We start from the raw sequence: 12,206 nt of genomic DNA, 5'->3' as shown, positions 1-12,206 counted from the left end.
TAAGAAATGGAATATTTTAGCACTTAAAAATAATTTTCCTAAATAAGAGCTATTTATTTTTCCCTGGATCAATATAAAGCTGTTTACTTTCAAAATATATTTTTGGAGTATGCTATTAGTGAGGCTATACACTTTAGTCTTTCATCCTGGTTTAAGAGTTTCAATAAAACTGTTCCTCTAATGTTAAAAGTCTGTATTAAGAAGAATTCTGCCCAGGAGTGTTTGTCTATATTTATAACAGTTATTCAAGATTTTTTTTTCTTAAGTCCGGAGATTTTAAATAGGCAGTGAGATGGTAGCAATCTCTCTACAATTGTCCTTTCCATTTCTAGGACATTTAATGCAAGGCTGTGCAAAGTCTCAGAGATAAGGCTTGCTCATTCAAGATGGATAATTATTTATTGAAAAGTCATTAAAGAGCCTTAAAACATTCAGCTAACAATTCCAAGTAGTTCAAACACAGATATATTCATTTAAATATTCAAAGAATAGCTCACAAAAAGTAGTGTACTTATTTTCCGATGTAGATAAATACTTCAGGCCCTAGTTTCTTTTCCTTATCAATTTGAATTTTCAGACTTGGGTTTTCCTATCTTTCTTCTTGAGAACAAGTTTATTCAAACACATTTTAAGAAATGCTAGTTTGATTGAATTTATCGAATTTGGCAAATAACAAAGCAATAGCTTCACATTACTCTGTCATGTAAAAGGTATAAAACAATGTTATAGGCACCTGGTAGTAAGTTTAGTCATGCTTTTCTGATTTGATACTAAATTTAAATCATTCAAGTCATTAGAATCACAACCTGAAAATATCAACTAACTTCTTAAACCCAGAGAATGACTAGGCATCTCTTTTGGTCACTAGGTTAAAGGTTGCAAAGTGGACGTGTTTCTTATGATCAGGCCAACAAGAAAATAATTATTTTCTTAACTCTTCAGACAAACAAAATTCTCCCCATGCTAAGTAGTTTATTTGTAGTTTATTATTAGGACTAGGTAACCATTTTAATGTGAACATTAATTTTGCTATTATTTCTCACAAATGTTACATTTTGGTGATTAGGATGAGAAATCCAGAAATACGATCTACACACAGAAAGTAGCTATTAAACTCCTGCAGAGAAAGATTTGTACATTTGAGTATGAAAGTCTGTTAAAATATCTCATTGTAAATGCTGACAGATTTTTCTTGTTGTCGTTAAAAGATGACTAAAATGAAGTGTTAATATGTATCTTGTTTCTTTGGTTTCAGTTTTTCTGATGGCTAAGTCCCTTTTCAGCAATATATTTTAGATTCAAGAACAATTTAATAGATAACAGCCACAAATTTCCTAAATAATAATGTTGAGAAAGAGAGTATTTATTCTCCCAAGTTAGTTGTTTTTATTTGCAGTGAGAAGTGATACACAGCTTCAGAGAAGGGGAGGGACAGATGTTGTCAGTTTCTGAAAAGGGATGGTGTTTCTGGTGGATGAGAGAGGTAAACCTGCCTCGCACATGCACTGCCCATGGGCTTCATGACAGCCTAGGCTAGACAGCTCGAATGATCTGGAGAATGGTGAAAGAGAGAGACTTAAAAAATAAAAAGTAGATATCCAAGGGGCCAAGGACATAGGTCTTCCCATACTCAGAACTGGAAGGTAGTCAGTCATATGTTGATGGCCTCTCCTCCTCCACAAGCTCCTACCTTGGCATTCATTGCTCTGCATTTGCTTTTTAGGTCCTTGACCTTAAGTCTCCTCCTATCATGCACCTTGTTCTCACCAGCTGACACAAGCCTATTCTGCACACCTTCTGGAGAAGACATCCTGACCTCTGTTACCTAACTGGGAGAAATGACTTCATTGCTGTGTAGTTTCAGGCTAGGTGGGAGGGAGTCTCTGGAGGTGTCCGAGAAGTTTGGTGGCAGGAAGTAGTGTTGAGGAGTGGTTTAATGCCTGGTCATAATGAGACTTGGCAAGAGTCTGAATGTGCAAGAGCAAGAAAGAGGGAGGGCTTGAGGTAATTGCATGGTGTTGAACCTGGGTGACTAAGAGGATGGCAGTGCCATTAACAGAAAATGGGAACAAATTGGAGCAACTCAGTTGATACGTTACTGCCTTCTCTGGAAGGCTAGATGAGCATGTAGTAGGCAGGCACCACCTTGATATTTGTTTTGGTGTAATTTCACTTGTATGCAAAATGGTAGAGGAAGATATGTGAATGGATTCATCTAGATGACACTAAAACAGTTGATGCAGGTCTCCTCATCACTCACATCTCTCTCTTTACACCATTTACTTCAGGTGATTCTTTCTAAAACACAGTCTTCAGCATTGCCTCTTAAACATTGAGACTGTTTACAAATGACTGAAAACCTAACCCAACTTGGATTTACCTTTAGAGAGACAGAATCAGCTCATATAACTAAATATTCCAAAGATGCTTTGGCTTCAGGCAAGGCTAGAGCTTCGGTGATATGTCCAAGCTAGATAATAGTTTCTCTCTCTTCCTTTCTCAGCTCTACTATTTCACCATTGGCTTCATTTTTCAGAAAGCTTCTTTTTTGGAAGGTCTCAACATAATTGTCAACAGCTCCCAGCACTAAATACTTTAAGGTTAACCTAGAGGAGAATGGGGGCCTCCTTCCCAGGAGTCTGGGGGAGGGAAGAGGAGGGTGGAGTCTGAACCAATCACTTCCCATGCTTGTCATGTACTCAGTATATTCAGCAAGCAACCCTGTCCTCCCCTGTCTCCATGCTTATGTTTATACGTTCTCTCAGTCAGAAATGTTCTTTTCTATAGTCTACAAATCCCCAAATCCTACCTTAGCCATCTCATCCATGAATCTTACCTTGGTAACACCTGCCATACATTTCTTTTACCTTTGACTTTCCGTACTCTTTATTCAAACCTGCCTAATAGCACTTACCACATTCTTCTTTACATTAGGGTGTGGTACAGGCCTCTTCTATAAGGTTTCAATTTTTTGAAGGAGAAATCTGTCATTGGCTAGTCTTTGTGTCCCCAACATCACCTGGCATTGGTTTGTATGTTGTAGATGCCCAATAAACTTCTGTTGAATTAATGAATAAATGAATGAACACATTGAGCTAAATTATATTTCAACAAGATACTCATTCATGCATGTCTAGGGGTAGTATATAGCCTGGAGAAAATCTCATCAGAGGCCCTATTTCCTCATATCATTTGTAACCATGCTAAAGTGAACACATCGGGTATGAGAGAGAGAGATCAAGACCACAATCTAAGCCAGAAAGAAGGTAAAGGAAATAGACTGTTGCCAAGGCAGCAATTAGCAGAACCATGTGGGTTTGGAAAGTATTTGAGCCTTAGGTGGTTTTTTGATGAACTGGTAGGACAGCTTTGCTCCCTTTCTCTTTCTCCCTCCCTGACTGCACTCTGAATCTGGGTCCAACGCTTGCAAGAGTTTAGGGCCCAGAGCAATCAACCTGATTATCTCTGCCCCAAGATTAGCTCTGTCAAACCTAAACTGCAAGCTCCCTTTCCTGGTTACCATGTGACCTACCAAACATTTCTATTTATTTGACATCTGAAATGTAAACTTGGACACCAGTTGATCCTGCTCCAATCTGGCCACAGTCTACACTGTTTCATCTTTCTGTTTATTTACAGGGCTTCCATCCGGCAACGCTCCAAGTCTCAGCTTTCTTACCTGGTGCACGAACCTCCATTAGCTGTTGTAGATCATAAGTCTACTTATGAAGAAGATAGAAAGGTCAGGCACCAACTGCTTATCGGGGGGAATGGAAGAAGTCTCTCCTGGGGACTGTTGGGTACCCTTTAAGCCTGAGAATATGAGTTTTCTAGGTATATATATCTAGCAGTGTTTCAAGTCAGACTAAAAGACAGAATATTAAGACCTAATGAAAACTCTAAATTTTACACAATATTTTTAACGCAGATTAGTTAATTGATTACTTTTAAGAATACAAGGTAATGAAAACTGGACTTCTAAGGGTTAATTGTCTTAGACAAAATACTCTAACAAACACAGAATGTGTGAATTATAGATATTTAGCAGATTATTTGCTCATATGTAGAAATCCTTCTATAAAAGTTGTTAAGAATACCTGAAAACTTTTTTTCTCAAATTTTAAAATTTCTTTCTTAAATTACAATAATTTTGGCAAAAATACCCTGATCAATAAAAGTGTTTGAATAGGCTAGCCCTTATCACAAGTTATCAAAATATTTGAATTAATGGAGGCCAATTAGGTTTCACAGACATTTGTTGATTTCATACAATTTTATAATGGTTTTAAGATACATTTAAAATAATACTATCAATTTTAACATAATTCAAGGTAGCATAAAATTAAAGAGCTAAGAAAGCAAACAACATGTATAGCAATATACAATTTCTTCCTAAGGATGCAGGTGTCCTGCTGTTGTAGACATTGTCTAATTTTCACATAAACAGACCACCCATTCTCCTCCAAGCCTTTCCTCATTACTGCATGTTACGTGTCAGCCCTGATACTCTTAACATTCATTCCCCTACCACCCTTCATTAGAAAATTTTCATGGCAATTTTCTTATTGAGCCTTAATCGAAGTCATGTTGACTTATCCCCTTTCTAAATTATAAGCCTCTTAAAGTTAGTGATACATCTTATTTGTGTTTGAATCAACTTGGTTACCTAACCCAGTGCCTTGCACTTAGTAAGGCATCAGGAGATTTTAAAAATTAGAATGACAACATGAATTTCTACAATAAAATGAAACCCCAACTGCAAGATTTATCAAAGCAAATAAGTCAGAGAATTTTTAAATTACAAGCACATCCATTATGCATGATATAATTTCAAATTGTCTTAAGTAAAATTCCGACACGTGAATCCACTAGGCAGTAATTACAAACATTGGTTCATAATGGACAAATTTGGAATAAAGTAGAGTACTCTTTATGGCCTTATGAAAATGACAAGGGAGTGATTGGGTTCTCTTTTGTTTTTAGTGTATTAATACTGAATAAACAGAGGTCTCAATTTCTAACAGAGGCTTTAAATAAATTACATAGAAGACTTTTTCTCAGGAGCAGCAGGATGAATCACAGTGAGAGAAAACACGTTTAGCAAGCATAGTTTCTTACTGCATCCTGCCACTAAAGACTCAACCTCTCTTCTAGTTCTAGAAATAGCTATTTCATTGAGTCCAGGGTGCTGCTCCAAATAACTATAAGATGTATTATATAAGAACAGGAGTTTAATAGAGCTTCAGGGGAGAAAGAACCAAACACTACATTGACATTTCTATTGAACCATAACAATACCAATCATATTTAATTTTTGCATTTTAATTTTTTCTAGTTTTTGGGTAAATATTTGACAATAAAAGTAAAAGTAAGAAAGGATGGAAAGAAGGGAGGGAGGGAAGGAAAATCTGACTTTTTCACTGTTGTTGTTCAAGCTGGTAGAGGACCTAGCATAGGTGTAGGGGACCATCAGATTCCCTGGACATCTGGAGATCAGATTCCTATAGAGTTCTCTTGTTGCAGGAACAATTCAGTAGGGAACCATTTAACTAAAAGGAAGTCTAAATCAAATATACGGGCTAGTTTTACAGAGATTAAAATGTTTCATATTATGTTCTACTAGTCAGCATTATACATTTAGAATAGAACAATTAAACTCAATTATATGTAGGCCAGCATACGTTTTAAAAGATGTGACTTTACGTTCTCTCTAGTTAAGGGAGATAGAAAGGAACAAGAGAGAAAAAAAATGATAAGAGAGCCAATGTGATTATACTAAAGTTCCAAGGGGAAAAGGTCTCATATTAATACCACTGGTTTGTACGATAATTTTATTAGTCCTTTAGGTTTAAAAAATTAAAGATTTTTGAAAAGAAAATAATGGAAGGGGGTTAATAAAATTGGACTTATGAAATTTCTAATCTCAAGTAACATTATATGGTAAAATGTTGCTCCGTTTTGGTATTTTAAAGTATTTTAATACTTAACTAAATTCCACAAGCCCAAGCATTGGTGAAATCCTTTCTTTTTCTCATGTTGATGGAAAAGTCCTAACCTTACCTTCTGTAGATTGGGAAATACTCTCTTACGGTGCTAAAGGTTGATTCACACAAAGGAGTTATCTCCACCTTGTGGTCTTGTGGAGTATTGACTCTAAAACTTAGAACCATTTCCTGAGAAGTCTGTGCTTTCACCCAAGGTCTCATGGTTAGTTGGTGACAGAGATGAGACTATACCCATTTATCCTTGCTCTCCAAGCAGTACTCTTAGCTCCTGTAAATGGGGTCAGATGTTAGTTACAATGTTGACAACATTAAGTTTAGGATTAGGGAAACCCACAGGCTAAAGGTTTTAGTCTCTAATATTTAGTCATCTCTTTCGGTGAAACTAAAACACAAGGCAGAACATGTATGAGATCAAGTCAGGATCAAATATTAGACACCCATAACTGCATCACAGATAACTTATGTGATAGGATTTAGGCATTGATTAAGATAAGACAGAGATGGGACCCATAAAAATGGCTATCAGTATTGGTTCATTTGAAAAATCTGCTCCTTTGTCATGGTTACCACTTTTTATCATCAAATCTTAAAGTTATTATTAGGGCAGGAAACCTCTATTGAAGGAAATGCAGAAATTAGTGTAACAAAGTATAGAAAGCAGGACCTAAGATTTAAGTCGGAGGTTACTTTTTTCTCTGGCCTATACAGAAGATGTAAGAAAGGAAACTGAGAAAAGCCCAGTGTCTAGCATTGAACTATGAATGCATCATAGTGGATGAGCAATTTTAAATAAATCTCTTGTTGCATGTATGCAGCATGGACATAAACGTTTCATTCATTCTTTTATCCCATAAACATTGATTGTACACTGTGAAGTGCCAGGTATCACATTGGGGATGCAAAGATGAACAAGAGCTATTGTTACTCTCCCTACTGTGGAGCTGCTGACAGGCATTTCTTCACATATGATTTTTTAAAAGTGCTATGCAGCCTGCCAGTGCTACAGTAGAGGTACAAGAAAACATATATAAATTTTATAATTTTACCTGTCTGTGAGATTTGTTGTTAATTTATTAATCTTCTCTTTATGTTTAATTTTGCAAAATCAGAGAGAAAAATATTTCTTTACAGAATGACTTTAATTATATTTTGTATTGTTTTCTTTTATTCCTCTCCTGTTCTTTTAGCAGAGATATCAAATAAAATGCACTCAAAAGTCCAATATTTAGGGACAGATTTTCTAGTTTTTGCATCATTCAAGCTGGACAGTTGCATTTTTTCGGGGGGGTCAAACTTTAAAGTCAACCTTTTAGTGTAGAGGAACCAAAGAAAATCATTTTAATTAATTTGTATTTCTTGTTAGTGTCTCTTGGAATGAAAACCACTAGACAAGAATTACTTTGTATTGCTTTGAAATGTCCTAAGTGTTGTTGTTTATAGTTAAGGATACCTTCAGGTATCAGAAGGTTGGAAAAATTTCTATCATGTCAGGCTGTGGGTGGACCATCCTGCGGGACAGTGGTTCCAGGAAATGCTGGTATTTAATGTCACAAGGAAGCTGGCAGAATTTAGTGTGTGCTAACAGTCTTCACAAGTTCCAAAGCCTACCCTTTGATGGTACATACAGCACAGCTGACACATCTAAAACATACATTATAGAATATCCTAGCCATTTAGTGGTAAGAGGAGCCTTGGAGTTCTCACAAACTGAACTTTGAATACCAGAATTACCTGATGAGTATTTTTTAAGACAGATTCACAGTTAGGCCTACTAAATTGGAATTCTAGTGACAGGATACAGGAATCTGGTTTTTTAATCATCAACCCACATGAATCTGAGAGCATCCAGATCTGGATAACAACCACTCTAGAACAGAGAAGGGTTGAAATATTTTGCTCTATTGCAAGCTATTCAGTTAGTCTCACACAATTTCATGATGCTAGCAGAATACATGAGCATCCTGAATCACAGTGTTCATTTTTTTTTTTTTTTTTTTTTTTTGGAGATGCAGTCTTGCTCTGTCACATGAGCACCCTGAACCAGAGACAAAGGACTTTATTACTTATAGCAAAAGCAGTAGCCAGTGTTCAGCATTTGCACTGGCTCCCCAACCCAACCCCCAGTTCCCACAAGGCAATGCAAAGAGGGCCAGATGATACCAACAAATGAAGTGAGTGTTTTAAACGAGAGGAAACCCGGGCTTGAGGAGCCTGACTCTTTCATAATGGGCAGATGGGGGCAGTAAGGTTTGCACTTCGCTTGGGATGAAGACACCTTCTTTGTCCTCCAAAACTGTTTGCTATACAAATACCCTTGAAAAAATAACCTGAATGAAGGCAGTCAATGCCTCTCTTCACAAGATGTGCGAAAACATGGGAGACTCAGAGAGATTGTTTCCCCAGAATTACTTAGTCCAAATCTCTCAATTTAAGGATGAAATAACTGAGGTCCAGAGAGCTAGAGCACTTGGTGATACACTTTACTGGTGACCACGTAGGGTTTTCCAAGAGCTCCATTTTTTCTATGCCTATTACACTCATGCTTTCCCAGATACCCTTCTTCCTTTCTGGCATAGGTTGCCTAGAGCTAGTAAGCTGTCACAGGGGAAATAATTGAACAGAAGGACCTGCTGCATGAGAGAGCAGTAATGACAAAGTACAAATGGTGAGAGCAGGCCAAGACAGAACTTGAAGTGGAGACAGTACCAAATTCATCACCAGACCAAGTTGCCTTCCCTCATTTTATTTGACTTGCAACTGTAATGAAATGGACATGACACCAGACTTTCATTTAAATTGAATGTGGTCTTTGACTTTATAAAGAAAGAGAAAATTTTTGAAGATCCTTGCTGTTGTCTATCCCTGCTATTCTTCTGCCTAAAAGATAAATTACTGTGTTAATGAAAGAGCACTAATTAAGCTTTATAGTCGATTTGCTGTAGATATTTTTGGTAAATGTTAATAGAAAAGCTTTTAAAAATCAATACAAACCTATATAAGCTACCTAAAATCCTTTCTCAAAGTGGGTAATAAATTTAACAAATTAATGAATTAATTACCCTTAAGACCAAACTTGAGTAGTATCCATAGCAAGGAAAAATGATGGCCAAAAAAGACAACGGAGGTCCATGTATAATATTTGCCTTTGAGAAGATAAAAAATTGCTAGCTCTGACTTTAATGGCAACTAAAGAGAAATGCTAATGAATGTCCACTCTGTGTGAAGAAAATGTGCAATTTAGAAATCCAAATGCAGTACTACTTACCTCTGGGTACTAATTAAGGAAAACCTTACTGAAAACATCTCAATGATAACTGTTGACACCACTTAATATATTTTAAAAACTATTTTGTCTTATTTCATATATACTGGCCTGCCTTAGAGCTTTAGCCAGTTACTACATTATAGAACCTTGACATTTATTTTTTAAAATTGAAAATTTCACCAGTCCTCACAGGTATAAATACAACCGTAGCAAAGGTTTTCTTTTTTTAATGGGAGTTATTTTTCTCCAACATCCAACATATTTATTACTCTCTGAGAGTTAATACACATGTAATCATGAAATGAGAACTATAAACTCACCTTCAAATGCGTATTCCCTCAGTTCAGTTTTTATTCAAGCCACAGCAATAGTTTTGTTCAAAAAGATTCCTCAAAAAATAACAAACCGCCATATCCCATAGACATTTGAGGTCACTCATAACTAATCGAACTATGACTCTCAAATCTGTGAATGCCAAAGTATCTGCTGCAAAATGTCTTGACTACATGCAAAATGTCTTGTGTACATTTAGATTATTAATATAACCCTCTCTCTGCTCAAGGACAAGGACATTCCTGTGCAGGAAGAAGTTGAACCTGCCCCAGTTAGGAGGATTCTGAAATTCAATGCTCCAGAATGGCCCTACATGCTGGTAGGGTCTGTGGGTGCAGCTGTAAACGGGACAGTCACACCCTTGTATGCCTTTTTATTCAGCCAGATTCTTGGGGTAAGTACACAGCTGGACTAGCTTTCTTCTTCTCATACCTTTTATTTTATTATTTTGATAAGTCCGCTCTTTGTTTTCATGTATTTAGCTCTTTTCTGTTAGTTCATTTTTCTCATCTCTAAAGAATGAAAAATTTCCCAAGCCTCCATCACACAGAAGGTAAGAAGGCAAAGCTAAGAACTCTCATTTGGGCTGGCAGGGCACTCAGAGAGTCATCGTGCCTATAAAAAAAAAAAAATGGTACTGTCACTGAAAATTTTGTGTTAGAAGTGGGCAATTTTTCTAGTAATGTATATCAAACCTAATCAAAATGCAAAGTGGATTCACTGAATAATACAAAAGGCTTTTAGGGAAATTTTGATCTTGCTGAACAGCAGAGGTACAAAGTTTGACTTATATAGCGGGTGTTAGTGTTTGATGTATAATTCTCCACTGATTGCACTATTGAAATAGTAATGTGGGTAGGAAGCAGAAAAAGAAAGAGAGAAGTAAAATAAGGCATGGTTGAAAACTAAGCTTATTCCAATTTTTCACTTCCTAGAATTTCTTATATTCTCTATCTGACTTTATTGCTGTAATCATCATAATAACTATGAACATGTATCTAAGCACTATCTAAGGCAATATCTAAGCACTTTATGTACAATAGTTCATTTAAGTTTACTAACAACCATCTAAGGTAGGTATTCTTGTTATTTCTATTCTGCAAAGGAGCAAACCAAGGCACAGAGAGCTTAGGCTAGCAAGTAGTGGAGTTGGGATTCACATCCAGCCAGTGTAACTGTAGAGCCAGGTTCTAGTAAAATCTTGTCATTGCAAGATTAGTTATCAAAATTTGATCATGGAAACAGTACTGAAAGATGGCTGACTAGAGGCAGGTAGTATGTGCCTTCTCCATGAAGAGGAATCAGAATAATAGGTAGATACTTACATTTGGAACAGATTATCTTGGCTAGAACATTAGGATTCATCAAACAAGGGATGGGAAGCACCAGAAATAAGAGAGGAGAGGATCTGAGGCAGCTTACCCAGTTGGGGACTGCCTGAGAGCCACAAGAGGCTTTTGGATATGGGCAAACAGCAAGAGAGAAACATCCAGGGCTCCAAAATGGGCTTTTACAATCTTGGGTATGGGATAAATCCTTGACCCACTAGGGCCTTGTCCCTGACATGAAGAGCTGCCTAAAAATTTCACGGAGATGTTACTCCAAAAGGGAAACCCACACAGAATCACACAGGCATCCAATCCTGGAGCAGCCTCTGTCAGGCATCATTTTGAGGGCCTAGATACCAGGAATATACAAACATGCACTGCCTCTGCACTGCTCCAAGGAGAGAGAGGGGAGACTAGATAATCCCATCACCCCTGGGAGGATCCCTGCCACCCTGTTGTGGTCTACTGTTGAGACTGAGTCATGAACAGACTCAGAGTAGTACCATACAAAGATCACACTACTGCATGAACCCAAAATCAAAGCCAAAGTATTTTTAAAAAATCTCCCCTACAAAAGCAAATTCAAAAATTGGAACAAGCAACTGATACATCAGATATACAGATATCAATGGAAGGACATAGGAAACATGAAAAAGCATGGAAATATGACACCACCAAAGGACCACAACAAGTGTCCAGCAACCGATAATGGTTTGGCTTTTTGTCCCCACCCAAATCTCGTGCCAAATTGTAATCCCCACATGTTGAAGGAAGAACCTGGTGGGAGGTAATTGGATCATGGGTGGGTGGATTTCCCCCTTGCTGTTCTTGTGATAGTGAGTGAGTTCTCATGAGATCTGGTTGTTTAAAACTTTGTAGTCTTCCCCCTTCGCTCTCTCTTCCTCCTGGTTTGGCCATGTAAAGACATGCCTTGCTTCCCCTTCACCTTCTGCCATGATTGTAAGTTTCCTGAGACCTCCTCAGCCATGTGGAACTGTGAACCAATTAAACCTTTTTTCTTCATAAATTACTCAATCTCAGCATCAGTGTGGCCTGGATGTGAGACAAGGAGTCAAAAAAGATTATTTTGGAGCTTTAAGATTTAATGACTGCCATGCTGGGTTTTGGACCTGCATGGGGCCTGGAGCACCTTTGTGTTGGCCAATTTCTCCCTTTTAGAACAGAAGGATTTACCCAATGCTTGTACCCCTGTTGTATCTTGGAAGTAACTAACTTATTTTTGATTTTACAGGCTCATAGTTGTAAGGGACTTGC

At 37.2% G+C, this 12,206-nt stretch overlaps 1 protein-coding gene across 1 annotated transcript in view; it reads left to right on the top strand.

The window, feature by feature from the left end:
* Positions 1 to 12,206, top strand: part of ABCB11 (ATP binding cassette subfamily B member 11) — a 183,684-nt gene that overhangs the window by 136,864 nt on the left and 34,614 nt on the right. The window contains exons 19-20 of the mRNA XM_054549455.2: positions 3,640 to 3,742; positions 9,833 to 9,997. Coding sequence (XP_054405430.2) covers positions 3,640 to 3,742; positions 9,833 to 9,997 — 268 coding nt within the window. The remainder of the gene's footprint in view (positions 1 to 3,639; positions 3,743 to 9,832; positions 9,998 to 12,206) is intronic.

Source organism: Pongo abelii, chromosome 11 (genome assembly GCF_028885655.2).
Source record: "Pongo abelii isolate AG06213 chromosome 11, NHGRI_mPonAbe1-v2.0_pri, whole genome shotgun sequence".
Taxonomy (NCBI): Eukaryota; Metazoa; Chordata; class Mammalia; order Primates; family Hominidae; genus Pongo; species Pongo abelii.
Note: the sequence above shows the minus strand (reverse complement) of the source record. Positions and strands in the feature narration are given on the sequence as shown.